The sequence below is a fragment of the Anser anser genome (genome assembly GCF_964211835.1).
Source record: "Anser anser genome assembly, chromosome: 4".
Classification (NCBI taxonomy): domain Eukaryota; kingdom Metazoa; phylum Chordata; class Aves; order Anseriformes; family Anatidae; genus Anser; species Anser anser.
This window is the reverse complement of record NC_139724.1, coordinates 69,228,094-69,244,208: the sequence shown is the minus strand read 5'-3', so window position 1 is coordinate 69,244,208 and position 16,115 is coordinate 69,228,094. Positions and strand designations below refer to the sequence as shown.

Below are 16,115 nucleotides of genomic sequence, written 5' to 3'. Positions count from 1 at the left end.
CAGTACCATTCACTAAACCTGGTTAGTGGCATCACATTGCTTTTCATACTTCTGTCATCTTATGCTTTAAGTTCGCTTTGATGTTTGCTGAGTATCGGAGGATTGAATCAATGATCTCTCTGTCTCTCTTGTGCTATTTTGTAAAAAAAAAAAAAACACCAAATGCAGCAAATGAACATGGCAGTAAACAGGGTTTTAGAACTCGTGACTTAGATCTTGCTCTACTTCTGTCTGGGTAAGGTATAGTGTCCTTTTTAAACAAATATGAACTCACTTTGAAAATTTTAAGGCCACTTTTATCAGAAATGACTAATCATACTGGAGTTTTCCTACTCCTGTATTAATGGAAATCTATTCATAAAGTGAGAAGTGTACTGTTGTTAGAAACATGGAACACTGCAGTTGTCAGTGTGGCCAAGTGCACAGAAAAAGCTTTAAGCCTTTTTTAGCCTTCATAACCTCTGAACTGCCCCTAGCTGTAGTTATTACATTGCGTTGGGTGGAAGTTATTTGCAAGTTGACTGGCTCTTTACTTTTTGTTGTTGTTGCTGCTAGCTTCGCTTAAGGGAACCACTGATATTTATAGATGTATCTGAAGGTACAGTTTATATTATTGAAGAAGCAACTTAAGTAGTTTTAGAAACAAATGGAAGAATGCAATCATTGGTTCAGTTCTCTGTTATGTATAATGCATGATCTACTCTGACGTGAATTTGCTGCTGTCAGTGTCCGTAGCCATTACAGCAATTCTGACTGTTCAACTGTTCTTGACGTTACAGTGGACTAAAGAGGATGGACATAGAACTGCCACCTCTGCTGTCCCTAACCTGTTTGTTCCATTGAACACTAATCCAAAGGAGGTCCAAGAAATGAGGAACAAGGTTTGTAATAGCAGTATTTTTTAAAATTTATTTATTTGTTTTGGTCATCGTTACATGAAGTAACATACTTCTGAAATAGCATACTTCTAATGAACTAACTTACTTCTCTGTAATGGAATTTGGGGGGTTAGATAAGACAACTTTGGTATTGCCTCCCCCTTTATAACTAGATACTGAAACAGTTCCTAAATTTTCTGAACTCATCTTGGAAAAAGCTGGTATTACTTGTCCACTATGTGAAGACTTCCTTTGTCATATGTTTTGTTACTGTCAGACCAGTTGCTGGATGCCTCTGAAACAACCACCACAGTGTTTATGGTAGTCATTTTATTCTCTAAAGCCACCCTTTTACATGAGTGATCTGTTTTGACTTCATGAGTTGAAATTGTGGCATAGATGAAGTCTACCAACCTATCTCTGTATTGTATTTTATTATATTACGATATGCTGTGATTGTTGCGAAAACTTTTTTGTCCTCTGGAACTGCATGTCATTCTCTTCGAAATGACCTAGCAAGTAATTTTCCAGTCTCCAAATTTCAGATCTTCTCGTCAACAGTCTTCCAATGAGAAAGCCTTGAATACATAGATTTTTTTTTCCACTTCATTTCTTTTAAAGTGTAAAATAAGCACCAGCATCTTGTTAATGCTTAACTTGTTCTTGTTTTTTTTGCTGACTTCTAACTCATGGCCATATGGAACACGGGAGTTAGCCATAATGCTATGTCACAGGAAAGTCTGTGTAGCGTTACTGACAGCAATACTAATTTGTGCTAAAAACTTGTATAAAGCTGACAGAGCTTTTGCTTTTCCTGACTCAGCAGTGTAAATTAATGGTCACTTGAAATGAGCAGTCTGGTGAAATTGCTGAGCACTTTCTTGGTGTTTGAAACACAAATATTGCTGTATTAAAAATGAATGAAGTGGCTAAAAGGAGAGAAGTAAAACTTTACAACTTTTTGCTTTTCTCATGACAATAAGGGCAGTAAATGACAACAAATATATTTTGAATTAGTTGATAGGAATTTTTTGCCACTGCAGGATATCTAATTTAAATAGATAATACCTAGATTTAAATACCCATTTTCTGTTCCTATCTTCAGTTTTCGAAGATCTGGGGGTATTTAGAATGCAAAAAAAGAAGTTTGAATACTCTCAGAAGAGTGTCAGTTTATGTGTAGGTAAATGTTTTTATGCCCTTCTAAAAATATGGGCCTGATTGGATGCAAAAATGGAATGTTATACAATGTTACAGTAAGCTCGGTAGGAAGATGAGATTGTGTTATAACAGACTAGTGACAGAAACCTATAAAGGACAGATTGGGTACAACAGACATAAAAATCAGCTCTGCAATTCTCTTCTTTCCTTGCTTTTTTCCACAAATTGGATTTGTCTGCTACCTGATCTCTACAGTTTTACTATAAGCCAGTACCAAAAAGTGAGGGACAGTACAGACTGGTTCACTCACCCTTTCAAATTAAAAAAAAAAAAATGAAAAATTAACTACATTTTAAATTTTTTGTGTGTGTTGTTTATGTGACTGTATTCTGCTGCTTTCCTTTACAGATCCGGGAGCAAAACTTACAAGATATTAAAACTGCAGGCCCTCAGTCACAGGTTCTTTCTGGTGTAGTTGTGGACAGGAGTCTTGTACAGGTGAGAGTATAAAATGTCTAAAACCATTAGCTTAATCTGTGATGTCCTCTGCTTTCACCTAATGTGTTCCTATAAAATTATTCTTTAATTGGCAGAGGGTAACTGTTTATAAGGTAAGTCTTAGAGGTAACACTATTGTCTTTGCAAGAGTGCTCAGGATCAGAAATTTAAGAGGCTTCAGTCATGTAGCTTAAGCATGTCTGTGGAGGATGCTCCTTTTCTTTTTTTGTCTGAATGTAATGCATGAAATTCAGAAGGCTTATTTATATGGATTTAGATTCTTTTTCATAAGTAGTTGGGCTTTGTGATAGCTTTTTTTGTTTGTTTGTTTTCCAAGTTTATGTATCTGTTTAAGTATGAGTACTGGCCACAGCAGGCTCACTGTGGGGCAGTGGTGTTGTGTGTTAAATATTATGATAATACATTTGAGGAGGAGTTTGCAGAAGAAAAACCTATTATACATCAATAAAACTTCAGAGCAGTATATCTGGATATACTACAGATACCAGCTATGAATCATAGCTCAAAATAAAGTACGACTTAGAGCTATGCAGTTATTCTGTTAAACACACCTGAAAGACTTTAAAGCTCTATATATCCGAGTGCTTTAACTGCCTCCGATATGCATTTTATGATACACTTTGAAAAGTTTAACAAGTTTTATCGTGACCATAGCATTACTTATGTTGGGGGTCATATTGTGTGCATGTCGATTCATTGTCATTGCAATTTTATCTACCAGTTACTGTTTCTCTGCATGTTTTTAGCAAGTGCATAATGCTCTTGGTTGATGTTTTAAAGCCCGGGCTCGGTTTGCTCTGTTTACTCAATTTACTGTTGCAGGATGCTCCCCTCTCAGACTGTACGGAATCTATTGAAGGGCTCGATCTCACAGAGCAGGCCTTTAGTCCCGCTAAATCTCTGTCTGTTAGAAAGGTACTGCCCTGTCATACTGCTCTAAATACTGTTGTTCACCCTTCATTTTACCTCTTCCTTACCCTGTGACCTCTTCCCTCTGTTAGTTAATGATTTGGCTATAAAAGAAAGAAAAAAATAGATGGATCTCCGAACTATGTATTTGTGATTATACAAGCAGTTAAATTACCCCGTTAAAGTATATTGTAAGGATTTTATCTTTTACCTTGTCTGTAGAAGCTGATGAGGAAACGCTTTTGATATTAAGCTGTTGATTAGGTTCTGCATGTAGTGGGTTTGTTTTCGTATGCTATTAATATTAAATTACTCTAATTTGAGATCCATCTGGAGTTAGCTTAATGTCAATTTAATTACATCAGTGTAATTCCGAAGATATCCACATGCTCAGCGTGTGCCATGTCACACTGTTAAGCTTTGATCCTGCATTTTGTTTCCTTAAAACTTCCTCCAATAAAGGCTGATCTACAAGATGACTGAGTAATGCCCCACACATCTAAAATGCATCGGCATACTTGTGCTTAATGCAATATACCTTAAATATAGAATAAACTCAAGAAATGCTTGTATGGTTGTCCTTTGAAGCTGAGTAAACAGGTACAGTTTGCATAGTGGAAACACTCTGTCCTTAGTTGGTTTTGTCTCCCAGGTTTTGGAGGAGTTTCTTAGAGGTGATCTAACACAAGCACAGTGCAAGCTGTGCTTGATAAGCATCACTGTCTGATCTGCTGCAATGTTTTATCTAACAGATTCTTAAATCTCTATGCCTAACATCTTATCAGAATAGTTTTCCCATCAAAAAACAGAATAATTTGATTTACATCATTGCTGCAAAACTCATGACTTTATAACATTTTCTAGTGTAATCAGTCGGTTTGTATTGTTGGTAGATGCATCATACCGAGAATTCGATTAAGTTGTTTTTCAGTTTACAGTTTATTTTTCCTCTCAGAATATGGATAAAACAACAGTATTATTTCCAGGTTTAAGAGCAAAAGTAAAACAAAAAATCTTCATGGTAGTGCCTGCCCCTTATTCGGGCAGCTTCTCTGCTTGATAACAATACCTTTTGAAGTGAAAATTATTTTTATGATAGGCATCCATTGGTTATCACAACAGTTTGTTTCATCAGGGACATGCGTGATATCTTTCCGGTATTACTTTTGAAAAATGGCATCATCTTTCTATAAAACTAGTCAAATATTTTAAATGGATTTTTGTACGTGTCAAGGAACCAACAAAAGGCCTAAAGGTTATGATACTGCCTAGTAGTGTAATGGCAGGGTTTAGACATCATTTGGATGTCTTTCTGCTTTGGGGTGTCATTAAAGTGCTTTCCTCCTGAAATACCATCTAAAATTATATCAGAATGTCAGTTACAGTAGAAGCGGCCAATTTCATTCTTTCTTATCTATGTATGTATTACGACCTGAATGTTTAATAAAGAATTTCCTGGTGGGGGCGGGATTTAGAAAGATGATGCTGAAATTTAGTTGCATATTGTAGAACAAAGGAAGTATAAGCAAAGTTACGATGCCCATGTAAACCTCACAAGGAATGAAGCTGTAAGGAGACCTATACACCAAGGACTTAAGGACTTCTAGGTACCAGATAATTAGAAGTCTTCAGCTGACAATTTCTTAGACACTCAATTACAATTAAAGTAAAAAAGTTCCATCTAATTGCACTAAGTCTTAAAATGTATTATGTTTTCAACTAACATTGAGATTGTTATTAAATAGTAATTCACACTATTTCAGATGGAAAAAAATCCTATTTGTGTTTTGTATGCATGTAATGCTTTGAGTTTCTTGTGCCTATGCTGCATTAGTACATTCTCCGTTTTGCCTTGTCATTTGCTTTTTCCATGTTCTGAGAAGTCCTGGCCATGTTGCAACACAAACTCCTTGTGCATCATGAAACTCTATTCATGTTACAGACTTGGTTAAGTAAGATTCTTTGCTGAACCAAGAGGGAATGCTTGTTATTCTTACTAATAACAATTCCGCAATCTGATTAAAATGTATGCAAATTTTCATCAAGTGCAGGGGATTGCCTGTTTCGTGTCTGTTCCTTCAAAATGAAAATTCTGTGGCTTTGCTCTTCATGAAAAGCCTCCAAGTTCTGCCCCAGAGGGAGGTGGCACTGTGTTTTAGTGATGACTTCTACACGAACAGGCCTTTAAGAATCTTGGCTTTTTGGAGAAAGGCACTGCATTAACATCAGATTGTATTAAGTGTGATTGTTAACTTTGAAGTTAGACAGCTATGAACGTGCTGTCTGATCGAGAGAAATTGGCATGTATAAAGTGCTAATTCTGCTCTGTTGCTGAGAACAAGATGAAGTGCTTGCCTGTTGCATAATAGCCACCTCAGAGTAGGTTTGATTTTGTCTCTGAAAGCAAGATTCGGTGGAGAAATTGCAAAAAGACTTGGTAATCTAAAACTTCCAGGTAGGCTATGTGAACTTCCAAGGCTGGAATGAAGGTATATTGTATATCTTTAGCCGTAATCGACTTTCCTTTCTTGGATTTCTTGGATCTTTCTGGGAGAGTGTGCTCCTACAGAATTCTTAGGAGTGAAAACATTCTGTTCTTGGATATAATTTATCTGCTGTTTCTTCTGGAGGAGAAAATGTTGATATTCAAATCTTTACACGAGCAATCAAACTTCTGTCATGGAAAATAATACTCGAATCAGCATAATTCAGATTAATTCACTACAACACTAATTTTCTGCATGTCATCCTTTGTTGCCTTGCTTGATGTGAAAGAGTTCCAGGCCCTCTATATGGAAATCTATTCCTTCTCTACAGGCTCTTCTAATGTTGGAAGCAACTCCAGACCAATTTTCTTGTTCAGTTTTTCTGAATGTTCATAGGAATCTCCAAATAACATGGACAGGCTGATAGCTCTGCAAAGTCTGTCTACTTCAGTGTCACATTTGAAGATCTAAAATATGTCTTCTGTTATCAGATAGTCCTTTGTATTCCCTTTCCTTCGCTCTTGTTGGTCTCTTAGCTTTCTGTTGTATGTTTTTATTAAAATTCTTGGAAGACTGCTCTGTAGCCAGTTCGTGAAGTAATGCATCCCTTCTACTTGGATTTAGTGATGTGCATTGCAAAACTTATTAAGTTACTACACGGATTTACTTTCTCTATTAAATTGAGTTCTCTACTCTTTCAATTTTAATTTCTGGCATTTGAACTGATCATATATTGTTGATAACTGATCAAAACTGGATGAGTTAATCTGAAAACACATTTTAGCAGATGATGCCTTTCCTGGTGTCTTACCTAATTCTGCTTTTGGAATCCAAAACCACAAGTGCTCTTCCTTCACCATGCGTTATCTAATTTCTGTTGTTGCCTGATCTTTTCCAGTATTATTTCTCTTGGTTACTCAGTACAAATACTGTTGGCATTGTATTTTTTTTAAGCAAAAGTGACAAACTCAATGTGCTGCTTTTATTCCCAGCAGTTAAAAAAAAAAAAAGCATTTAAAGAAGAATAGACAATACCAGTGTATTGATCATCTTGCAGCAAGGTGCACATCTTGCTGTTTGTTGTTACTACTCAATCAATAGGCATGCAGTAAAACTTGGTTTCATGTGAGAGCTGTTCTACCCAGTCATTTTGGGTTTGGGTTTATCTTGCAGACTAGATTCAAAGACTTTTGAATGTTTGAGGGATACCAGCGTGCACTGTATGTCTTGTTCCTTCTCTGTTGGCTTTTTTAATCTTAGAAAGCTCTAGAAACTTAATGCCTGAGATCGGTGCTTTACAAGCCCATTACTTACCACTGAGTGTCATGGTTAAATCTATGTACGTAGTTTGGAGGGTGGGCAAGAAATAAGGGGGGAAATCTAAAATTACCATGGGCACCAATTTTCAGCCGCTATTGAAAGCTCAGACCTGTTTTGAGGGATGCTTTATGATTTTGACAAAACAGTTAAGATTTGTACAGATGATGATGTTCTGTGACTTTAATGTGTTACCCTGTGATAAAAGCCATAGCTATCAAGTGTGTTTTTTTTTTCCCCTGGTATTAAGAGAGCTGGTGCTTAATGAAATGCGTTGAGAACAGGCTTTTGACATTCTACTAATACTGTGTGTCTGAGACAAGAGTTCTTCCTCTCATTTTATGGAGTAAGGGAGGCAATTTGTAATATTTTGTTTCTCTCCTGCTGTTACCTTCAGGATCTTACAGCGGAGAGTTGTTATGCTGTTTGTTCTTCCATACTTCTTACTGGCTGACGTTTGCTTTCTGAAGAGAAGCACGGATTCTGCCAACCAGCTGTGCTTATTTCCCTGGGTTGTACCACACCACATTTCTGGAGCTCTCCACGAGGCTTTCAGAAATACCTAGCTGTTCTTGTCTAGCACCTTTTTGGTACTGACAGTTTGTCCTAAGTGCGGTTAGCATCCTGAGGAGTTCTCTGCCTCATTTCACCTTCAGTTCTGCAGTAAAGATCTTGTGCTTGTCCATTAAGTGTGGACATGGAATGCGCGTTTCTTCTTTCAGGTGCTATTTATTTTTGAACTCTGCATTCTAATGATTTAAGTATTGATACAAATAACATTTGAATGTGAAAGTGACTTAAGCAAATCAGCCCATGCTTCTTTGGTAATGGAATTCAGGTACCTCTTTTCAATAACAAAGACGATTCAGGCTTCACAAGGACAGGAGGCACAGACCGCATGTCAGTCATTTCCAAACTAGTACCAAATAAACGAGACTAAGCATTTGTCTTTCCAGTGGATATACGCAAAACAAGTCACCTGAAAGATACAAAAGCTACCCAGGCAAGCATCTTCTGTACCTGAGATGACAAAAAGCCAATGGCTTTAGTCTTTGCTGTATGGTTAGAGAAGACAAATGTAAAACCGTTCTATTAGAGAATCTCTGATGCAGCTGCTTTTGTCCATTATAATTTATTGTACATAGAATTGCTAACGTTTTATTTTTGTTGGTATAACATTTTATGTGGCTTTTATGACCAATGTTATAGATGTAAATATGCTAACTCATAAAAATGACAGTTAAGCTTAGTTACTTAAAAATTGCTTGTAGTTAAGTTAATCTGGTGTACGCAGAACACTTACAAGATGGCTTTTTACTCTAACATCTGTTAGATGTTATGTAGTAGCTAGCAGAAATGGCTTTTCTCTTATTTAAAAAATAAAAACCAACCTATGAGCTGAGTCCTGTTAACTTCTACAGGTATTTTGTACCCAGATTGCCATGCAATTGGGCCTAGTATCCTGCTTCTTTTGTGGGGAGAAAAAGAAACACGATAATTCTGTGAATTCAGCTAGACTGGCTGCTGTTTGATTTACCGCTTTAATGGTGGATAGTCCCTGGTGGAAACACTGATGTGTCTGTAAGAGTAATTGATGAGACCTATTTTCTCCTTAATATTAACCTGATGTAGATTTAAAACTAAATTCTACTATAGGATTTTTTTTAATTACTAATCTAACAGAAAATAAGTGTAACATTTTTCAGGATATCTTTTTGTTTTGTTTTCAGTTGCTTTGTAGCCGCTGTACTTCTCAGGGTTCCGTGAATTACTGCTGAGTTGCAGATGTATCTTAATTTTCTTTTGTCAGGGTGAACTGGTGACTGCATCAAAGGCAATAATTGAGAAAGAATATCAACCAAAAGTCATAGTGAGCACAACAGGACCAAATCCCTTCAATAAACTCACTGATCGAGAACTGGAAGAATACCGCAAAGAAGTAGAAAGAAAGCAGAAGGGACCAGAAGGTTGGTTTGTCTGTGCATTGTTTTTTTCTGTAATAGACTTCAATAAAAGCAAGCATGTTACTAAATTGGAATGTGGGTTACCTGCAAAGGCCGTAGGTTATTTTGCTTGTGTTCCAGTTTCTTCCAATGTGAATTAGGAATTTGACAGGAATGCTGGAGATAGGGAGGGCAATCCAAGTGCTGTAGAGTATTCTGTAAAATGCATTGAGTTAATTTGAAAAAAATATCCTGAGGTGTTCAGTGTGGCCAGTTAATGCTCCTATTAGGAAGCTGAAAGCTTAAAGCTTCAGTCATAAAAGTGTTTAGGTACTGCAGAGTATCCCAGGTTGTTCTGCTGTGTTTCCCTTAGCACTAGAGATCATCTAGGGTAAGAGAGAGATGTTGCTTTTTAGTAACAAAACTGCAGTTTTCTAACTCACTGAAACCTCTGGATTTGAGAACTTTGGGAAGATAACAAAATTTGATTGCTACTTGGAAATGGCACATCAGGGAGACTTCCCAAGAAAAAGACTTTCTAAATTATCATAGAATTAGGAGAGAATCTCTGTAAAATGAGATGACTGCATCTGAAGTAGTTATCCTGCCCTACTTCTGTAAAGTTTTACAGGATAATACTTCCTACACTTCTAATTCATCTGTGGTTAAGGTTTGAATTGAATGGTGCGGGAACTGTATGATGCTGGAACTAGAAGTGCAGTTTCTTTTGCACTGTGTGCTCCCTGCTGCTGCTTCTTGATAAGCCAATGTAGGAACCACTGGAGACTGTATATGTTCAGTTACACAAGTATTGGAGTGTCTGGGGGACTGGGATACTGTGCTGTCATGCCTGTATAACTGCATACCGTTATTCTCTCGGTAACATTGCTACATCCTTCTTAGATAAGATAGCAAAAAATGGAGAGACTGTGTTAGTGAGACAGACTCCAGCTGGGGAACAGAGTGCTTTGCTTAGAAATCAGAACATCAGTGAGCAAAACACTTCTCATAAAAAATCTCTGGATTTGAAAGGCAGGTCAAAAACCTTTCAAGGAACAGATATGAAGACTTTACAGGATCGTGACGCATCATCAGTGTCTAAATCTTTAGATAACACTCAGTTTGCTGCTGCACGGGTTTCTTGTCAGACCATGCAGCCAGTCATCACACATCTTAACCAAGAAGAGCCAGCTGGGCAGAAGTCCTCCCAAAAGGAATTTCATACTGCAGTGATCAAAGCGTTAAGGTCCAATCCCGACCTTTTGACTGAGGCCTCAGAATATGGTACAGTTGCACTTGCGATCTAAGGAACAAACTCTGTCTTCATCGTTTGGAGATTCTGTCAGTTGACTCCTATCTGTGGGACTGATTTCACTGTTTAATTGTCTAGGTGAACTGTCTGGAACAATGATTCTGTGTTGTTCCTGATGTATGGTGTACCCTATTAATTATTCCTTTGCATCTAGGGCTATTTAAACCTGGAAGCAAGGGGGACCCTCCTTACTAATAGCAAATATGCAAACCACTGTGAAATCTGTTTTGAATCATTCAATTACTGCATGTTTCTCTGATCAGCTGTGCAGTCTTTCATTCTTTTCTTTTTGTATGCAATTTTATTTACCCTGAATTTCAGTAAAACAATTCAAAGCAAGCAAAAGAGCATTAGCTTGTGTTGGTCTGATAGCACACACCCCTCCCCCCATTTATTTGTATCTTCCTTTTGATTTTTTCTCTCAACTTTTCTTAGGACAATATTCTGTCCTAGCTCATAAACCATTATATTATTCATATACTTTTAGTTATAAAAACAAAAAATACAGAACAGCACAACTGTGACTTGAACGGTGTTGTTAATACCAAGCTGTCACTTAAATTTCTTTTGCTTGTTTTGATATTATTTAATACCCTGGCAGACTTTTGATTCAGAAAAATGTGTTCAGATTTCTTGTGTTTGAAGCAAAAGGACACTTGTCTTTTCCCATGCTGAAGCATTTTGTCCGCCTCTTTAATTTCTGTTTGTCTACATCTGCAGAACCTTCAGAAGATGGCAGACAACAGAAAGAGCGAAGTCCCCCTGATCACACTTCAGCGCGCACTCCTCCCAGCACACCAATTAAAGTAGAGGAAGGTATGTTCTTCTGATTTGGGGGCCAGGGGAAGCCAGTAACTGCATCATTAGTGACTGACGCATGAAAATATATGTACTAGTATCTAATAAAGGTAAATTATTTCTTGTATTCTATTTTTATACTACCTAAAATATACCACTCTGAACTGCGTGATAGGAGTTCTGTTTACAATAATAAAGAAGTGTGCATTAATATAAAGACAAATTTTCATCTCTTCAGAATTGCCTTGTCATCTCTTGGTGTTTCTCAACTGATTTACTTGTTTGTGCACTTTATGCAAGAAAGACTTGCCCTTATGAAATGAAATGTCTGATGGTGAAACATACTAATTAGTTGCTTTGGTAAATCTCCTTCACTGATTGCACATTTCTTAAACATTATTGTACTTGGATTACACCTCAGTAAATGTTTACCAACTCAATTTCAATCTTAGTTTCATTGTTTGCTAACCTGACATGGTAATTTTGACTGAAATGAGACAGGGCTGGGAGAGTCTATGATTTCCTCAAAAGAAAAAAAAAATCTTGAACAGGTGTAATCTAATTTTTGTCTTGTTTCCTTTACCTCGTACATTGGATATATCACTCGTCTGTTAGTCTTCCATTCACTACTTCATCTCATTCTGTTTCTATAAGAATGGTTGCAACCATTCTTCTAATTTAACACAATGGCTGTGATGAATGCATAGATTCTCTATTTGTGCTTTTTTCTTCTTGTGGCTGCGTTACAAACAGGAGATGGATATGCTAAAGAGTACCTGTTACCATAGTAAGTATCATTCCATACTCTGACCTGCTTATGTGCTTTGCTTCACTCTTGCTTCTTTGTTTACTAATTTTTCTGTTGTATTGCGCTTTTTAAAAGGCAGGCTTTTTCAGTTGAGACACTGATTCCCGTAGTTCTTGATTTCATGAAACTCTAGGTAGTTACAGATTATATGTTAAAATGCCCTCCCCCTTTGAAAGAGACTGCAGAAGTGACATTGTGTGTTTCCATATCTGTGTCTGACTCCTTATAGTTTCAAAAGGAATAGTCTGAAGTTGTCCTTCAGCTATAGCTGAAACAGGTCTGGGAGTTTCTGCCCCAACAGTTTGCCGCTGCCTGCATGGTTTATACTTGGTGATGAAAGTTCCTAATCTATTCCAGTTCAAAAATGGTACCAGTGATGTAGATCTGAACTAATCCAGCACACACCTACACGGAAGTGGAAATGGAATTAATCCTGTTACATGTAAGCTGTAGGGAAACTCAAATTCCAGCCAAGGAGTGACAGCAAGTACTTGGTGGCAGCAACTTCCGCAGCTGTTTCAGCCAGATCTGCAGGGCTACATCAGATTATACTTTAAAGTAATAAGGATGTTTGGCCCACTCCATTTGTACGTCCTGTTGTATCCGAAAGCCAGTGTTTTTGTCGTAGATATAAACATCAGATTACGTCATAAACAACTGTGATAATACTAATAAAGTTCTAAAATCTGAAAATTCTTCTATGCTGAAAACTCTGTTCCACAAACTCATATGGGTATAAACTTGACAGGACAAACATACAATGCTTACCTTAGAGACTTGAGTAGTTGAAAATGCACATCATGACAACTCTGACTGGCAGGAGTTCTGCTGAATGACTGTTCTCTGTATACAACCACCTCTCAGTTTTTTTCCTCATATTCTTTCTGTTAAAGTGTAGCTAAGTCAGAAGTGTTTTATGTTTGAGTTATAGCCTAGTTTGTATGTTTGTCCATATGTTTGTTTAAAAAACAAGCAAGTAAAAAAAATATAAACCTTTATTTTCGTAAATAATGTTAATTGTAAACACAAGTATTAATGTTACTTTTCAAAGCTCTCTTATGCCACAATATATTTTATATACATATATATGAAGGGAGAGCATGGATGTAGACTTGATTATTCTGAAGGGAGGAAAAAAAACAGCATGAAACTGTCTGAGGTACTGTTGAATTCTTAAACTGTAAATAGTTTTTTTTGCAGCAAGATATAATTTGAAACCTTCTGGGCTACATTACGGAATTCCATCAAGTAAAATAACAAGCCTTTTACATATTGTATGCTTTTTAGTCTAATATAGAGTTCATTAATCTCCCTAACTCTGTAAAATACTGCTCTTTGTGAGCTAGATAAACAGACTTTTGTTCCATTCTGTCTTAATGTTAATCTCTTTAGTAGAGAAGAAGGTAATTTGACAAACTGGGAAGGGTTACAGTAAGTTTAAAATAAACTTGTTTTAAAATAATAGTAATAAATCTGACCAACAGACAAATACGGTGCCTGTTCTAAAACCAACCCTGCTAATGTTCTCAATTAATTCCTGAAAAAGTAAAATCCAAACCAAAAAGAGTGTAGTGGTAGTGAAGAGCTGTAGGTAGTACTTGTTATGTATATATATATGATGGACATTTGTACTGGTTAATCTAGAGCTTCAGGAGGCAGCTCGTAATGTACATAATTGCTTTCTCTTTTTTACTGTTTTAAATCCTGCCTGCATTATAACTTTAAAACTTCTAACTTGTGCATTCTGTGTGTTTGGAACTGAATACTAGTGTGTTTTGTTTATTTAACATATTAGATGTTTGTGGTGCTCTAGGCAGAACATGTTGGTTTCCTACCAGGTATTCACAGAACAGCCCTGTAAAGATATTACAGGATAGTAAGTCCCATGTGGCAGAAATAAAGTCACTGTCCTCTCTGTAAGAAAAATTGGGAAGTATCCAGTATTTTCTCTAAGTTCTTGTGAAAGCCGTCAGTGTTTTGGAGGAAAAAAAAAGATTTTAACTTTTAAAAGGGGAAAACATAGATGCCAAACATAGATGCCTTTCTTTTGTGCCTAACAGTGAGTATGGCCTGGATTTTGTTCTAAATTCCTCCTTACGTAACATCAGTGGAGATGTATTTGACACAGCTAAGGAGATACTTCTCAGCTTCAGTGCAGTGTTGAAAAATGCGGGGAACTTGAAAAGTGATCGTTGTTGTGTATGTATGCACAAAAGAGCTTTCAACAGAACATCTCTAAAGCATAGTGGTGAATGAGAAGGGTGTTACAATTTGAGAGTAGTGGTAAAATTCACCTTTGGACATTAAGTTGCCACTGAATTTTTGATGGTCCATTTTTCTGGGGTGAGATTTGCTGTATTGCATAACCTGCTGAGCTTATTTAATTTGATAAACTACATTGATTTTACTTATAAGAATCCGTAATATATATTCATATATCTTGCAAAAGAAGTGAAGCCTTTGTGATGGGAAATGATATTCAGAAACCACGTGTGTTAGACCTCATGCAAGAACATTATGGAAATCCATGTTTTGCAATTAAAAATTGGCAAGCCAATGGTTTAGAAATGAATGGATTTGCATATATCAGCTACAAATCAGCACCTTCTTTTAAACCTGCTGGGATAAAACTGAAAAATTAATCAAGATTCTGAATGCCATGGTGCTCTCTTCAATGCCAATGAAAACTGTAGGTTTAATTCCTGCTTACTCTACTAAGATCTCACGTTGCCTGCAAGTGATACACACTAAACATAAGAGAAATCTAAACAGTTGCTTTCTCGCTGGCTTACACCCACAGAATGGAATTGAGCTTTCTCTCTTCTGTGGTAAGAATCCCAAAAACAAACAAAACTTCTGAATATCTTATTTCTATCTCTGCTGAAAGCTAAAGAAGGATAGACCTATTACAAAGGCTTTTATGCAAAGTAAATATGTTAGTTTATTTTATAGAGTGCACTTACCATCGACTTGCTTGGCTCTCCCTGCCCGAGGGACACGAGTGAACTAACTGGGTCATTATCTGTCCGTCCATTAGAGACACAGCAGGACCAGACTTACAAAGATGACAGTGATGCTGCAACTTTCAAGCAAACCCTCCCAGATCTCACCCCTGACGAGCCTTCAGAAGCACTCAGCTTCCCTCCCTTAGGAAAGGAGGAAGGGAGATGTGATGAGGAAGTGCCCAAAAGCCAAACGGAATCACCTGCAGTGGAAAATAAGGAACCCCAGTCTCAACCTGCTGAAGAGCCCGTAACACCGACAGCTGAGGAGGGGACAGCAGCTGATGCAGGTAGTGATGAATCTCCAGGAAAGTCCCCATCAAAAAAGAAAAAGAAGTTTCGCACTCCTTCCTTCCTGAAGAAGAGTAAAAAGAAGAGTGACTCCTAAAGGCCAAACACACTGCAGAAACACTGTCATATTTTAAAATTCATTAACCACTAGAATGTACCAGATTGTACTGAGTGTTTTGTCTTATTATGTAAATGAATGCAACAAGTAATCCAACCAGCCCCTCGAGTTATGGCTTGATTGTTTAAGGTTATAACCAGAAATTAACATCTGAAAAGGTGCTAATCCTGTGTTTTCAGCAGCTACCGCAGATCTGATCCCTACTTTCTAATCAAATACCAATGATTTCCACGCAGAAGTCATTGAATCACTATTTATACTTCAAAGCCCCCACCGCTTTACAGGAGAAAAAGTTTTCACAATTAAAAATGCAACACAAATTGCTTACCACAAGAAGCTTTCTCTTTAAATATTCTGCTCAGAGTCCCAAGTAAATTTCTTCTTAAATGTTGACTTCTAGAGAGGATGCTTTTGCAGTGGTGTTTTCAAGGGGATGTCTTGAACTGACACGTAGGCTTCTGCAATCTTGTGATTACAGATCATGTTTTAGTAAAGCTTTAAGACTATCCATTCCTCCTCTCTTCCTCCTCTCTTCTGACTATTGTAACGAAATGAAGGTGTGTTTCACTTTAT

General features: G+C 37.1%; 1 protein-coding gene across 13 annotated transcripts in view; it reads left to right on the top strand.

The window, feature by feature from the left end:
* The window catches only part of ADD1 (adducin 1), a 59,614-nt gene extending 43,973 nt beyond the window's left edge, over positions 1-15,641 (top strand). For 4 of the 13 annotated variants that reach the window (XM_083833019.1, XM_083833013.1, XM_083833021.1 and 1 more), the window contains exons 11-16: positions 780-881; positions 2,448-2,537; positions 3,381-3,473; positions 9,081-9,237; positions 11,246-11,341; positions 15,169-15,641. In XM_083833019.1, coding sequence (XP_083689145.1) covers positions 780-881; positions 2,448-2,537; positions 3,381-3,473; positions 9,081-9,237; positions 11,246-11,341; positions 15,169-15,521 — 891 coding nt within the window. In that variant the 3' untranslated portion in view covers positions 15,522-15,641. Of the gene's footprint in view, positions 1-779; positions 882-2,447; positions 2,538-3,380; positions 3,474-9,080; positions 9,238-10,245; positions 11,142-11,245; positions 11,342-12,076; positions 12,111-15,168 lie in introns of those variants that run through there. The other 9 variants (XM_083833025.1, XM_083833023.1, XM_083833015.1 and 6 more) reach the window with 5 other exon arrangements.
* Positions 15,642-16,115: the final 474 nt, after the last annotated feature.